General features: G+C 36.3%; 1 protein-coding gene across 3 annotated transcripts in view; it reads left to right on the top strand.

Moving 5' to 3' along the window:
- EPHA3 (EPH receptor A3) overlaps positions 1-17,232 on the top strand; it is a 401,167-nt gene that overhangs the window by 95,284 nt on the left and 288,651 nt on the right. For all 3 annotated transcript variants that reach the window (XM_002716757.5, XM_008267088.4, XM_051819167.2), the window contains exon 3: positions 10,030-10,690. In XM_002716757.5, coding sequence (XP_002716803.2) covers positions 10,030-10,690 — 661 coding nt within the window. The remainder of the gene's footprint in view (positions 1-10,029; positions 10,691-17,232) is intronic.

A 17,232-nucleotide genomic window follows, 5' to 3' on the forward strand; every position in this document is an offset into this window, starting at 1 on the left:
AATTCAAAATATATCTCTATTGTTTTATAATAAAAACAACAATGTATTCCAATTACACTTTTGGTTAACTAAACTTCAATAGAATCATAATTAATATTTGTTTACTGCTTTCCACACACTGTAAACCATTTTCAATGGTCAATCTCGTATTGTTCACCTACCTAGAAAATATCGCTAGTCTTTCCCACTTTACAGATAAGTAAATTAGAGTCTACTCCTCTATTAGCTATAACAAAGCACAGCTACCTTTCAAACCTAGGGTCTGTCTATCCCTAGGACTGAGAGCCTTATGTCTGTGCTCCCCAGGATACTCCGTGGATAAATGATTAAGCAGACTGCTATGAAACATGATTGCTACCCTCTGGGATAAACAGCAGAAGAGATCTCTGTAGCTTCAAAATTGGTGTTATAAAGCAGTTTATGTTTCAGAGAAATGCTCTCAAAAATTATACTTATTTTGTTAAAAAATAAACAGAGGTATCTAAAGTTCTGTAAAACTCAGCAAATGTTCTGTAGTGACATGAGTTAATTTCATTTCCGTCACTGTGAGTGCTCCACAGGCATATTGTAAATTGCTATGAATTACTGTGGCTGTGACCCATTATCATAGCAGGAAATTACATGAATCTCACAACTGATATGAAATGTACCACTGTCACTGCAATGCATTAATTTCTAAGTAGTTGGCCCTTTGTAATAACTCTGTAAATGTCCATCTTTGCACAGTTTTCAGTCGAGACAAGTAAAGCCAATATGCATGGAATTTTCACCCATTATTTTCAAGCAGTTATACTGAATTCTAAAATTACCTTTTTATTGGGCAATTTCACCTCAGACATTTTTCCAAGAATTGGAAACACGATAGTCTCATTGTCTTACTTCCCTAATATTTAAAGGAAATTCATTCTATAAAAAGTAAAGCTATTTGGCTGAATATGAAAAGGGAGACAGAGGAAAAAGCAACTCCGATGAAAGTCAATAGTTTTTTTAAAATCTCTTTCCAACTTTTATGGAATAGATAAATGGTTTATTAGGTAATTTTTCTTCTATATTGATTTCTTTACTGATATATAATTTTCAAATAATGGTTTACTTCATGGTTATAGTGTTTAAAAGAATATTTTTACAATTATAAATCATTACAAGTAGAAATAGTTCATTAAAAAGTCAAAGCTATGTAATTCAAATTACAATGTTTTAGCCCTCTGATTTTTTTTACATTTTGCCCCTCACAGGCAAAATAAAAATAAACAGCAGGTTTAATAAAATCTTTTGACACTATATATATATGAGCACCTGATGATATATCATATTCATTCTAATTCACTGACTCTGGCTAGAAATCCCCTTTTTTTCAAAGGACTGTAAGCATCTTCCATTATTCTTTTAGTTTTTCTAATGCCACTTCACCATATCCCAAACTTTTCTATTCTTTTCCTTTTCATCATCGTCATCATTTTTTTTTTTTTAATTTGAAAGGTAGAGAGACAGTGAGAGAATTTCCATCCACTGGCTCACTCCTCAGATGCCGTGGCAGCCAGGTTTGGATCTGGCCAAGTCCAGGTAGCAGAGACCCAAGGACTCGCGCCATCTTCATCCCCTGCCTTCCAGAGTGCACATCAGCAGGAAGCTAATGGATGCAGATGAGCTGCTTAAATGTTGCGCTAAATCCCTATACCAGATTCTTTGCTCTTTATTTTCCAAAATTCTTTTCACCATTTGTTCTGAAAAAAATTGGTCTATAAATGTATTTCCCTGTTCTTCTATTATAAACCTGATACAGGTATTATATTTAATCCTGTTTGGCTCCTCTTCCACACATCAGTATTCCATTCTGTTACTCAAATTGAATGCCTTATGTAACCAATAACACACTTCTCTGCATCCTTAATGATATAATTTGATATTTGACATAACACAGGCCATTTAATTTTAGTAAATATAAGGTACTTATGTGGTTTTAGGTACACTGTTAGTTGCTTGGAAAGGGAAAATTGGTCCAAACCAGAGACAATGTAAGGGAGAAAAATAATATATAAAGAAAAAATAAATATATCTTAAATAAAGTATCAATGGAAATAACTGGTAGACAATATCTTCTTCATTACTGCAACATCTATAGAGAGCTTGATGTAAATACAAATTGAAAATAGATATGTAGGGGCCAGTGTTGTGGCGTAGTGAGTAAAGCCACCACCTGTAGTGCTGGCTTCCCACTATGGACACCAGTTTGAGTCCAAACCGCTCCACTTCTGATCCAGCTTTCTGCTATCACCTGGGAAAGCAGTGGAAGTCCTTGGGCCCCTGCACCAGTGTGGGAGAACAGGAAGAAGCTCCCCCTTTCAGTTCTAGGTAATTGCTCATATAAACCCACTGTGCAGTGTCTTCGGGTTTAAATAGATGGGAACCCAGTTACTGAAAGAGATTTTGTTCTTTCATTGCCCCCAACATATGCTCACACTTTTTCTCCCTCTCTCTAAGTTGCTGTGTTTACACTTATAGAAGTTTTAGCCATCCTATGTCTTAATTTCTTCCTTATTAATGCTTTGTGGGACTGCCCTTCCAATGATAATTTTTCTTCCCCAACATCTCCTTGCATTATCTTAAACAGGGAGCATATCATCCTCCACTTGGGTGAGTTTCTGTGCCCTCTTCCGGTCAACCTCTTGTTAACAAAACCATCTTTTGCTTATCTTTTTGTTATCTACATTTTCTAGTCTAGGATTTGCTCACAGAAATATTTAATACATGCATGTGGAGTTGAATAAAACTGCTATCATAGAGGCATTTTTCAAATCACAAATCAGCACAGAAAATCACAGTGGAAAACACTCAAATGATAGTAAACTATAAAAATTATACCATGTGTAAAACCAACTGTCTTTCATTCATCCCAATAGCAACATATGATTGAAAGTAACCCCCCCCAATCCTCTCTCTCTCTCTGTCACATAAACACACACACACACACAAACACACACGCAATTGTTACCATGTTTTGTTTTGCACATGTTTTACATTATCCATGACTAGGAAATTGAAGAATACTGTGATTAGATTTGCTTGGTTTCTTACAGTGAGGCTTTACAATGCCTGTGGGAGGTAGAAGACAAGCAGAGTAATGCAGCAGCCCTGAGAGACCAATGCTGTACTGCTGAAACCCAGATGGGAGGAGACACCTAAAATGCTAATACCTAGAATGCTAGACGTGAGGCTGCTGCAGTTCTCATCTAAGTCTAAGGGTTTTAAAGAAACTAAAGGGCTAAAAATAGAACTAGCATCCCTGAGCCCAATTGTGAGGTGCAGGGTAAAGCAGAGACAGAAGTCCCGAAGATTCCAGCACATTCATGCTTCCTGGAGACATTATGTCTTCAGTAGGTGCATCCTGCCAGTAGTATCATAGTCTTTCCAATGTTCCTCAGAATTATAAAATGTGATCATGTAGGATCATTTTGCGCCTAACTCTTGCTTTCTGTCTTCCAAATTCTTTGTTGGATTTTTTTCATCTATAAACTCCAATGATCATTAATAATCTCCTTATTGGCTTTTCAGATATTTTTGGTATACTTTATCAAAACTAGGATATCCCCCCCAATTCCTTAAAAAAAAAAAAAAAAACTATTTATGAGAGAGAGAGAAGAGACAGGCAGACAGAGACAGATCTTCCATTCCCATAATAGTCCGCACTGTGCTAGGTTACAGCCGGTAGCTCGGAATTCAATTCTGATCTCTCATGTGGGATCCAAGTACTTGAACCATCACTTGCTGCCTCCTGGGGTGCACATTAGTAGGAAGGTATACTCAGGAGTAGAGTCTGGACTTGAAAATCCTACCACTCTGATATGGGATGCAGATGGCCTAAGCTGTGCCTTTACCACTGTGTGTGACCCTCAATAACATAGCTCTAATACCATTATCAAATTTCTGCAGATTATACTGAGAAATTAATAATAGGGGAATGGACAGTAGTCATTGTTATTCACATTACTGGTCATAACTTCAAGTAATATGCCTTCTGTACATTTCTGTCCTTAGACTCTGACCTGTATTTTATAAAAGATGCTGACTTTTCAACATTTGATCCCCTGTCCTCTCTCCCTGATCTTTTGAGCACAAACCTAATTCTCTCATTAGTACTCAGGCATAAAAACAAAAACATAAGCAATTCTATTACTTGTTTGTCACAACTGTTTTATTTTACTTATTTTTTTAAAGATTTATTTATTTATTTGAAAGGCAGAGGCAGAGAGAGAGAGAGAGAGAGAGAGAGAGGTCTTTATCCGCTAGTTTATTCCCAATTGGTGGCAATGGCTGGAGCTGCACCGATCTGAAGCCAGGAGCCTGGAGCTTCTTCTGGGTCTTCCATATGGGTGCAGAAGCCCAAGGACTTCTACTGCTTTCCCAGGCCATAGCAGAGAGCTGGATCAGAAGTGGAGCAGCCAGGACTAGAACTGGCACCCATATGGGATTACAGCACTGCTGGCGGTGGCTTTAACTGCTATGCTGCAGCTCTGGACCCTCAATTGTTTTATATACCTCAATCATTTTGTTCTAGTATTAAAATATATATATACATGTCTGTGTTTCCATCTATGGACTTTTGAGACAAGAATTAGCTAAGAAAAGCTTTCAGTAGATAAATAGAAATAAAATGATTTTTCTAGATTCGTCTGTGCCTAAAACTTGACAGTGTCATCTCCACAAATAAAATGGTAATGCATAATTAATACCCAAGGATTTCAGAATGAAGAAGTACATATTGGTATGTAAAAAAGGAAAGAAACATGAGAATGGGAAAATTAACTAACTTAATGTCCATTATAAGTATTTTTGCAGGATTAATCACCATTAGCATTTTATAAGGTGCCAAGAACTAAGCATTTTATTAGCCATTAAAATGCAAAAAAATGAGTATTGGTGATATCATTTTATTTTATGAGTATCTGTAAACTTTAAAAAATGAATTTTAATTCTTAAGAAGTCAATCATGAAGGTATTTTTTTCTCACAGTCTTAATATCTCTCAATCCCATTAGCCTGCACACTAAATGTATCATAGCCTTTCCCCCTTTTTTCCATATAATTGGAGTGTACTCAATTATAACTGTTGTTAAATATCAATTAAGTGTAAAAAATATGTTTTCCACATAAAGTCCTGCTTTTTTCCATGTGATAAGGAATCATACGCTCTAGAAAATATAAAACTAAAGAGTTTTCTTAGTATCCTAAGCTACCTCTAAGTAGACGGAGAGTCACTATGATTGCACTACTGGGAATAAGTTTCAGAATGGCCTTCCCGGGGAGGAGAAGCATGGATCCAAGGATGTATAAGAGCAATCATCTGGAAAAGGAAAAAATCAACTTCTGGATTCTGTGAACTAATAATAAAAACTTAGAGTAAGATTCAGGAAACTAGACACAGCAAAATGTAATGTATATAAGTGAAACTAACATTTTGAGATTTGATTATTTTTTACAGCCCTTGTCTCTACTGTTAAGGAGCAGTGATTTTGTCTTCTTACTATTTGTTGACTTCTTTACTTATTAAGGGTTATGCTCATGACTATAAAATAAACTGAAAGTACGCCATTGTAAAAATTCAAAGAAAGCATGAGACAGGAAGATAGGCTAGGAGCCTGGGTGGGAGGGAGGGCAGGGTGGGAAGGATCACTAAACTCCTAAATCCGTATATATGAAATACATGGAATTTGTTCACCTTATACATATATGTGTGTGTGTGTGTGTCTCTATGTGTGTGTGTCTATATATATATGTGTGTGTGTATATATATGTATATGTGTATATGAATGTTGATATTGGAGAATTCGAGCTTTAGAAAGTATTTTGGCGATTTCCTGGCTCTACATCCTCCTGCTGAAGGCCCCTCAATTGTATTCAGCCCCCCATTATATATTTTGTTAATTTTACCAAATAATGAGAAAAATGTTTTGTGTGACCAAATTCTATATATGTAATAAATTCTACATTTGTGGCCAGTGCAATTTTTAAAATGCATATTTCTTTATTTTCATTTTATTTCAAAGGCAGAGAGAGAAAGAGAATTGTGACCAATTCTGTGTGTCATTCATTTTCTTTTTACAAGTCTAGTTTAGCACAATTTCTATAGCAATAGAGTAAAGGTAATAATTTATGAACATTATACAGTAGTTCTAAGAGCTTGAAGTTATAGTAAATATTAAATTTATAAAGCATGAGCACTACAGCAGCAACTGTAATTAATGGTCTCTGTTATGGCTGCTGCTGTTGAGAAAATCATCATCTAGGATTTTACTTCTACTTTCCAGTTGTTGGCAAATGCTGGAGTTAGAGTCTTGCTGTTTTCTCAAGTGGTCTGAGATAGCAGGCCACCATCACTTACAGGCAATTTGGTCTTCATTAGAAATTAATGAAGTGATAATTGTTCTCTGCAACCTTTTATGTGCAAAGCACGCTTGTGTTTGCATTATCTGCTTAGCAATTTATACTGCTGCATTCAAAGACTTGTGACAGCTTGCCAAAGTTAAATGAGATATCCATAATTAAAATAATATTTTACATCAAATTATTAAAGTGTATACATAATATGTTCCATTTGATGTCTAGTAAAATGCTGCTTATAGCAAAAAAAAATTTGCAAATGATTCATCAATTGAAGTACAAAGTCATCTATTCTTATAAGAAGATCTGAACTTATAAAATGTAAAGCTAATTCACTTATTTTTCAACTGGTAGTGTCATGATCTAACTTTCTGTAAGACAGCCACAGAAAGCAAATATTCTAGTGACTTTTTGCTAGTTCTATTTTTAAAATGCCACTGTAGAGCCAATGTAAATATAATACAGAAGATTTCACATAGCACCAACTTTTAATGCCAGAGTTCTTTTAAGCACCAGGTATACTCAATCTTTTTTTCTGATATTAAACTTGCACATTAATTTTGTTTTAAACATAACTTTACCACCATAGAACCCTCAGTATAAAATTTTTATATCAGAGACTCCTTATTACACAGTTTCCTTCTGTAAAGCTTCTGATATAATATATATAGAGAGTGAATGTTTGAAAATGTATGTAGTGATTATTCAAAATCAATGTGAATATTTCTTTCTGTATATCAAGATATTAATTTTTATGATTTTTCTAGGATTTTCTAAAATAGTACTAATTTGTTTCTTTTTGAGACATTGGATATGACAAGGAAGTCAAATCAATTTTGCCTCCAGAAAATGAATGATCATTCTAGATCCTGAATGATCAAGATTATTAAAATAAGTAGTACTTTTTACTTTATGTTAATGTTCATAAGTGATGTAGCGAGAATTAGAATTTTCTATACTATAGTCCTCATACTGGTAAGGTCCACAATTTGTTATGGATAATTTAAAATACTAAGATAAATTATTTATTTTTCCCTAATGAGGCTTAAAAGTCAAATGCCATGTTTCCTTACTTGTAGTTACCATCATCAATTTAATAAATTAATATTTTATCTCATTTTGCAATTAAAAGTGATTGACTGTAATTTGTATAAGTCTTTAGTAATTAGGGGAATACCTCAAAAAGTTCATGGGATGTAGAATAAAATATGTTAATTTGAGTGCAAAAAGTTTTTGGAATCCTTACATAATTTTTTCATATTATACATTTGTCATGAATTTTTAAGTACCAATACATAAATAGAAAGATCGTTAATCAGTGTTAAATTTTTGATTCAATTTAAAGTTTAAAATGTATGGTTACTGATGAAGATAGTTAAGTACTGTAATGGAGAAAGATTTAGGAATATGTTTATAAAGTTTTCACAAAGATTTATTTACAAAATTAAAACATATCCTCTAATATGAATTTCATATCATTTTACTTCCATGAATGATTTCTATGTATATTATAAGAAAATATCCCGCCTTATACAACCACAGAAGGTAAAGTTTTATGTTGTATATTATGGTGGATATGAAGTGGTTTACAAAATTTAAGGAATGGTGATGTTGTAAAAAGCATAGAGGAAAAAGCACAGTCCAGTGGGGTTCTGCCATCAGCAAAGGAATAAGGGATACGAGACCTAGGATGCATTGGAAAAAAGTAAAAGAGCTCACATTGCTAAGAAGATGGTATGTGCATAAGTGACAAGTGTCATTTCCTACTCTTGATCTCAGTTCAAGCTTTTAGGGGAAATATAATGTAGGTTGGGATCAATTTTTGTAAGAAACACAAATGTCAGACTATAGAGTTTGAAAGTTTCTGTGTATGTAATGGAGAGCCCTACACTACTTTGAATTCAAGAAGGACATAGTAAAGGTATATTTTCCTGGGAGAAGTAGGCAACATTGGACATGGTAAAAAAAAAAAAAAAAAAAAAAAAAAAAAAAAAAAAAAAAAAAAAAAAACACACATACAGGGATAGCAGTTGGAAATAGCTGGTGTGATACTTTTGGTTATCCTGAGTACCAAAAACAGTATGGCCCTGAGTTAAAAGCTTCTCACTCACAGAAAGTAGTACTTCAACTGTCTTATAATGACTTAAAACTTGTAAAGTGTTTTTATGGTGAGAAAAGTTCTATAAGGACAATCTTAAGTACTATAACAAAGTAAAAACAACAAAGACCAGACCAATAGTTATGTATTTCTTGTTTATGTACAAGTCCAATATGAGTAAAGGGCATTAAAAATTTAAATGTTCATCACATATGTCTTCATTTTTTCATGTGTAACTCTCAGTTTTTATTTTCAGGTGGGAAATAAGGTGTGTTTATGTATTTACTCCAAATTTCTTTAGTAGTTCCTTAATACATATCCTCAGAAATGACTGAGTATATTAAAAACTGTCATTCATTAAGATATTTGATAATGAAATGATTTTTTTGAAATTTCTTTGTTTATTTAAGAGGCAGAGTTACAGATAGAGAGAAGGGGAAACTAAGAGAGATGTCTTCCATCCTCTGGTTCTTTCCCATATGGCCACAACAGCCTAAGCTGGGCTGATTTGAAGCTGGGAGTCAGGAACTTCCTCCAGGTCTCCCACGTGAATGCAGGGGCCCCAGCATCTTCCACTGCTTTCCAATGCACATTATCAGGGAGCTGGACTGGAAGAGGAGCAGCCGGGACACAAACTGGAGTCCATATGGGATGCTGGCGCCATGGGCAGTGGCTTAATCTACTATGCCACAGCACTGGCCCCAGTGATACTATTTAGATTCATTTCATTTTGCTATACATCAGTGTTACCAGCACCTGGCCTAAAATGGGAGAAAATAATATAGGAGAATTTTAGGTGGTGGTGTTTTTCATTCTTTTAAAATATGCAGACTGGGGTCAGCACTGTGGCAGTGGGTAAAGTTGCCACCTTCAGTGCTGGCATCCCACATGGGCACCAGTTTGAGTCCTGGCTGCTCCACTTCCAATCCAGTTCTCTGCTATGGCCTGGGAAAGCAGTAGAAGATGGGACAAGTCCTTGGGCCCCTGCACCCACGTGGGAGACCTGGAGGATGCTCCTAGCTCCGGGCTTTGGATTGGCACAGCTCAAGCAGTTGCGGTCAATTGGGGAGTGAATCAGCGGATGGAAGGCTTCTCTCTTTCTCTTTCCCTCTCTCTGTGTAACTGACTTTCAAATAAATAAATAAATCTGTAAAAAATATACAAGCACACAGACACAGCATATTCAACATAACCCTATGATGGTGTCATTGGGGAACATATGATTTGAGGTTGTAAGCCTGGAATTTTCGGTTAGGCTCAATCGTTTGCTAAGTGATATTTCTCCTAAAAATCCAATAAATTGCCATGCAATTCTAATGTGATCATCAAAACTGTAAACTGCTTTTTGTCAATGAACTAAGAGAACCTTGCAGAGAATAAAAATTATAAATAGGAACTTTGTGGAATTAGTCCATGTCATATTTTTTAAAAAGTAACATTGAAGTTCCTGCTTGTTGTCTGGTTCCTGTTATAGCTATATCTTGGATTCATCATCTATCACTCTGGTTAACTCACTAATTCTGCATCTCTCTGTTTTCCCCTTTGATTATCCAGTGGGAAGAGATCAGTGGTGTTGATGAACATTACACACCCATCAGGACTTATCAGGTGTGCAATGTCATGGATCACAGTCAAAATAACTGGCTGAGGACAAACTGGGTCCCCAGGAACTCAGCTCAGAAGATTTACGTGGAGCTCAAATTCACATTACGGGACTGCAATAGCATCCCATTGGTTTTGGGAACTTGCAAGGAGACTTTCAACCTGTACTACATGGAGTCTGACGATGATCACGGGGTCAAGTTCCGGGAGCATCAGTTTACCAAGATTGACACCATTGCCGCCGATGAAAGTTTCACTCAAATGGACCTTGGGGACCGCATTCTGAAACTCAACACGGAGATTAGAGAAGTGGGTCCTGTCAACAAGAAGGGATTTTACTTGGCTTTTCAAGATGTTGGTGCTTGTGTCGCCTTGGTGTCTGTGAGAGTGTACTTCAAAAAGTGCCCATTCACAGTGAAGAATCTGGCGATGTTTCCAGACACAGTGCCCATGGACTCCCAGTCCCTGGTGGAGGTGAGGGGCTCTTGTGTCAACAATTCGAAGGAGGAAGATCCTCCCAGGATGTACTGTAGTACGGAAGGCGAATGGCTTGTACCCATAGGCAAGTGCTCCTGCAATGCTGGCTATGAAGAAGGAGGCTTCAGCTGCCAAGGTCAGAGCCTTCTCTTTTCCTTAGAGTGCTCTTTCTCCTCTGTGAGTTTATCACTGAGTGGCTGAAAGCAATGAATGTAATCTGAACTCATTTGGCAGCAAAACATCTGCAAACTGACCAGATTCTGTGCATAGACTCAATTTATCCCACTTGACGTGATGATTCATAGTTTGTTTTAGAAATAGTAAAGTTTTGATTATGCTGCGCTGGCCTCCAATCCACTAGAAGTGTGATACACACTTTATGATTTTTCTGCTATTTAGTGACTTTTGGTAGTCTAACTCTACACCATCTGAAGAAAAAAATATTCTGCCTCTTAGAGGGGATGGAGACATAGTAAGCATTCAGCTACTCTAACAGCATTAGGTATGATGGTATTTATGTTTCTGCTCACCTATCTCATAGCAATATTTACTTCATTCTTATAAAATATGGTGCTTTCTATACAGACATCTGGATATCAAATACGTGTTAGCTTACCAACCTTTAGCACCTTCAGGAAGACTCTCATAAAAATCTGTGACCAGTTTTTCAGTATTTGTTGGACAGGGTTATTAGCTTTTATAATTTCTTTAACTTGTTGACTTGCCTCCTTTCACCACTGAGGAGAATATTTGTGTCATCCCTGGAGTCGGAATGATACCATATTACAGAATCTGAACTCTGTCACCAATTGATTTTTAAGAAAAACGTCACTGCATTTGAAGTGAAGCCAATTAAAAATTATTGTTTCATAAACTGTGTATCAGATTTATCAAATTATAATCATACTTAATCCTAAAATCTCTTCTTTAGTACTACGCAAGGATTTATGCTTAAGAACACACTGAAATATTATTTAAATACTAAATATGTAAATATATAGAAGAATTTAAGTATATAGTCCTTGGAATCTTCCCTTGTTGTTATATTCTGTCAAGAGCATTAAGTTTCATACTCTACTCATGACCTTTTAAAAAGTTACTGTTCACGGCCTCAATAGGCTAATCCTCTGCCTGTGGCACCGGCACACCGGGTTCTAGTCCCGGTCGGGGCGCTGGATTCTGTACCCTGTACCGGTCGCTCCTCTTCCTGTCCAGCTCTTTGCTGTGGCCCGGGAGTGCAGTGGAGGATGGCCCAAGTGTCTGCACCCGCATGGGAGACCAGGATAAGCACCTGGCTCCAGGCTTCAGATCAGCATCGTGTGCTGGCCATAGCAGCCATTTTGGGGGTGAACCAACGGAAAAAGGAAGACCTTCCTGTCTGTCTCTCTCTCTCACTGTCCACTCTGCCTGTCAAAAAATTTAAAAAAAATAATAAAAAAAGTTACTGTTCACAAGTTTATGTAGAAGAAATGATTATACTGTATATACATGTATATATATAGTCCTTTTAAAAATCTGAATATAATATATTTTGCTTTAGACTACTGAAACAGGTTTTAGAAAAAATGTTTAATGAGAGCAAATGATATACTCCAGACTCACTCTTCCATGGTATTTGGATTCTTGCAAAATATCAGGATACTCTTACTAAAATAGTTTTAAAAATTTCTAAAATTAAATCAGAGTACTAGCTCCTACTTGCTTATTTTACATGAGTGGAAAAAATATAACAAATTTTTATATTCCACTTTAAATTTACTTTATCTCCAGGGACTTTGTATTATTCGGTGTATGTAAGGTTTACTTTTAATGAATGAAGGTCTACCTCAGCAAGAATTTAAAAGATGTACATTTGTCAATTATTTCGTGAATGGTGACTTTGTTCTAAACACTGTAGTAAGAATTCAAAGATATTTTTAAACATTCATTGATTAGTCACTTATTAGATGTCAGACAAAATATTTGCTGATCTGCTAAGTAATGTCCAAGAATTAACTCATTTCCCCAGAATGAAATGAGGAGATTAAAACCTTTATAGGTTAAACATCTTGACTTCAGTTCCCCTGAGAGGAAATACTGGAATGGGGACATGGAACTAGATCGTTTGACTGCAAATGTTGTAATCTTTTTATTATTGAATTCTATTTCTCTTTATTAGTTATAAATAGGAAATGGTACTAAAGAAGCTCTTTGTCACCAGTTCTGTAACAAACACACAAGAATTCAAATTAGGACAGAGATTTATAAAAAGAAGTATCTTTGTTAAAATAATTTATTTATATAAGGTGAGCAAGTTTCCTGCGTTTCTTATTTACAGATTTAGAAGCATAGTGATACTTCCTACCCTACCCTCCCTCCTGCCGTGTTCCCACCCTCTATCTTCCTATCTTTCTTATTCTTTTAATTTTTACAGTGACATACTTTCAGTTTATTTTATAACCATAAGCTTAACCCTCCACGAAGTAAGGAATTCAACAAACAGTGAGAAGAGAAAACGATTCTCTACCAGTGGAGTCGAGGGCTGTAATCTTGACACACGGTATCTGTGTGATTCAGTCTAACAGTGACAGAGACAGGGGATCCCGTGAGGTCATAAATTCTCCTGGAGTTAGAGTACTGTATGTTGAAGGATAAGCAGGGCCACAAACAGTAGGCGCAGAGCAGCCAAGAATCTGTCAAAATAAACCTTGTCTATATCCATTTATTTTATACACCTTTCTAAGTTTTTAAGAAGAATTACTAGCCAAAGATAGTCTGAGTGACATCTTATAGAAACCTAAAGATGTGGCTTGTCAGGTATCTAAGATATGCAAAACAACGGTCTGCCATATTTAACTCAATTAGGTGTTTCTGACCATCTACAAATACAGCATAAAGATGTGCCAGGCACAGAGAAAACATAGATGAATAAGTCATTGTGTCTACCTTCCAGGAGCCCATAAGCTGGTAAGAATGATAGATCCATAAATGAATCATTTTCATGCAAGAAAGACTAATAAATTTTCTACCACAGAGAATGTACCTTGACAGTGTAGAGGAAAGAGAGATTAATTCTGAGTTTTGCAAAATTAATCACATGATTTGTTAATTAATAATGGAAACACTTTGCCTTCACTGTTTGGGGTTTTAATTGCTATTGTATTTAGAAATCTTGGGAATAGGAAAAAAAGGAGGTAAAACTACTTTAAAAAATTACACACTCCAGAAGGTGAGATTTATAGTTCATTTATCAAATCATCTTAAAATCTCAAAATATGTAGGAGTATCATGAGTGTACTATCTTCTGAGTTTGTACTACCTGGACACCTTAATGAGGATCCAAATTTTATAATTAGGTGATTTTATGACTTTACTAATAAAACATTCTGAATTGTCTATTCTATGGTAGGCAAATAATTGGGACAGTTAAAGTTCAGTGAACTGAATGATGAAAATGTGGCAATCTGCATTTGATGGAAAAAGCATATTGATAAAATAGCTTTATATTAAAAAACATAACCATCGATTCCAGGACTATAAATAACAACAAGTTAGTTTTGTACAGTGCCAGAATCCTAAATGTGGAACTGTTTTTTCTCTTGTATTCACATAGTTCACTTTTCCTAAAATAAGAAAAAGTAACAGAAGTGTCCTTTGATCATCTATTTAAATATTCAGAACGCATTGAACTTTTAAATGTGACTACACTTACATTGAACACTAGACATAGAATGATGCACATTGTCACTGCTACGTTTGGTTTATATTTTAAAAATTGTGTGTGTGTCTGTATGCGCTTTAAAGTGCTTTGGCCTCTGCCTTTGAAATAATATGGATTGCAAACCTGCTTACTAAACAGAGCTAAGTTAATAAATTAAAGTGGAAAATGTAAGCTTTTAGTGTTGGTGTGGAAGGAGGTGTTGGTATAGGAGGAGACGAGTGATGGGAAATTAAAGCGCTCTACAAAGAGCAGGTAGTGTTTATCCTAGCTGGTAAGATGTCTGCATACCAAATGGAGTGCCTGGGTTTGACTCTAAATTCACACTCTGGACTTTAACATCCTGCTAATGCAAATTCTGGGAGACAGCCCGGCTCAAGCAGTTGAGTTCCTGCCACCTGTGTGGGAGACCTGGATTGCATTCCTAGCTCCTGGATTTGGCCCAACCCAATACTGGTCCTTTTGGGTGTTTTGGGAGTTAACCAATGGCATTGTGCATGTGCATGCTCTCTCTTTCTGCCCTCAAATACATTTTTAAAAATCTGCAATAGGTGCTATATGTTGCTACAGTTTGTTGTTGCTGTTATGGAAGATGGGGTACAGGAAAGCTAGGAAGATAAAGGTACACCTTTTTCTTTCAATGAGTGCAGGAACAGGGAACGTTTTTTCTTCCAATGGCCATTTGAATAGTTCTAACATCATTTGTGGGCCACAAAATTATGAACTCAAAAATTATCCTGTAGGGGCTGATGTTGTGCTATAGGAGCTTCAGCCGCACTGCTTGCAATGCTGGCATCCCATATGGGTGCTGGTTTGAGTCCTGGCTGCTCCTCTTCTGATCCAGTTTCCTGCTAATATGCCTGCGAAAGCAATGGAAAATTGCCCAAGTTCTTGGGTCCCTGCCACCTATGTGGTAGACCTGGATGGAATTCCAGGATCCTGGCTTTGTAAGTCTGCCTTTCAAAAGTAAATCAAAATAAATCTTAGAACAAAAAATTAGCCTGGGGGCCATCACTGTGGCATAGTGGGTAAAGCCGATGCCTGCAGTGCCAGAATCCCCTATGGGTGCTGGTTCAAGTCCTGCTGCTCCACTTCTGATCCAGCTCTCCTATTGCCTGGGAAAGCACTAGAAGATGACCCAAGTTCTTGGGCCCCTTCAGCCACGTGGGAGACCCAGAAGAATCTCCTGGCTCCTGGCTTTGGGTCGTTGCAGCTCTGGCCATTGTGGTCATTTGAGGAGTGAACCAGTGGATGGAAGATCTACCTCTTTCTCTGCTTCTGCCTTCTTGTAACTCTGCCTTTCAAATAAATATTAAATCTTTAAAAAAAAAAAAAAACGAGAAAGAGGCAAAATGCCCAAAAACATTAAAAAAAATAGCCTGGTATAGATTTCTTGAATTCTGAGTCCCACCTGAGGTTGCCTTGGCAAGGCCATACTAAATTACCAAATGATTTCACAGGCCTTATATGGCCAGTGTGACCCTTCCTACCCTTGGAAGAAAATAAAATAGAGGAGGAGGGGCAGAACTATTAGTAGCTAGTGATTTGTTCAGAAATTGCATCCCAAATAAACTGGAAATGGAAAAAATTCAGCTTCAAAAGGGTGAAGAATAGTCATTATAATCAATTTAACAAAATGAACAAAAAAGCTACTTACACTTAAACTGATAGAAAATAATGAACACATTAGTATGAGGGAAAGAAGTCCTTCACTAGATTTTGTTTACTAGGTGCATCTCTAGTGTACCATTTTATTATTATTATTTTTCCATTTCAGCAGTTTTTAATCTAAGTGTGTATATAAGTTTACTTTATTCCTGGATCTTCTTCCTCATTTGTCTCCTTCTCCTTTGCTTCTTGATGAGATTTGGCTTTCCATTCCAAGGTCTTTTTGCCATCTTTGTCCAGTTTTAGCCTAGGGAAAGGCCATATGGACAGTCGTGACTTTTCTCGATGTACGTGGCCTTTCTCAGTACGTGGCCTTTTCTCGACGTACCCATTCAGTGTAGATGACTTATGCCTTCCTATAAACCTGGACTGCTTTTCCAATTTGCTGAGTTTTGCAGTGTCCTCCCATAACTTGAACCTTCTCGCCTTTTCAGTTGCAATGGATCGTACATTGTACTTCTGTCTCAACTCTTTGGAAAGAGGGGAAGGCATAATCTCCCTGCGAATATGGGAAGGGGCCTAGAAATGCCATCTTCCATTCTTGCTGCAGTCAGAAGTCACAAAGAGATTGACACTTTTGCCACTACCTTTATGGCAATGGCCACAAAAGGGAAAAGATCATGCAGTATTTTAAAATGTGGCTCTGTTTAAGTAAGTTATTTCTCATACTTGAAGAGAGAGTAGGAAAGTGTGGTATTTCTTTTAATTTATTGTGTTTGTGTTTCAAAGTTTATTTGGGTTCTATTCCTGAGATCAGGGAGAACTTGCTGGATTTTGATAATATGATCCAACATCAGGCTATTATTTTTAATGGTATGTTAATAAACTTTCTTTTAAAAATAACATTGATAAATCTAATTATGAAGTGACTTACTAAACCCAATCATCTGCATTTGCTATTCATCAATGACAATCAAGATTTTACTTGATTATTTCATGTGGGACAGACTTCATATTACTGGCATCCCAGCATAACTCTTTTTCAATAGTTTTCTCTGTTGCAGATTAGAGGTGTTGAGAAATTTTACATCAATACCAATGGAATGTCATGATTTTTGTCCTGTAAATCCTGAGTAATGAATTATGTTATCTCCTTTGGTTTAGTTTGGAGAGAAAAAATGAGAATGCTAATGGCTTTTTATATTGTCAATTAATTACATTTAAGGCAGATAGCAGAAGGTTACTATAAATATTCCTATTCATACAAACTTTGTTTAGACTTAGTGTAGCAAATACCTTATTAATGTCACTGAAGAATTTGTTGCTCTGTGCTTTATCTCTGCACATTCATTGTGGAATGCTAACTTTATTCC

The sequence above is a fragment of the Oryctolagus cuniculus genome, chromosome 4 (genome assembly GCF_964237555.1).
Source record: "Oryctolagus cuniculus chromosome 4, mOryCun1.1, whole genome shotgun sequence".
NCBI lineage: Eukaryota > Metazoa > Chordata > Mammalia > Lagomorpha > Leporidae > Oryctolagus > Oryctolagus cuniculus.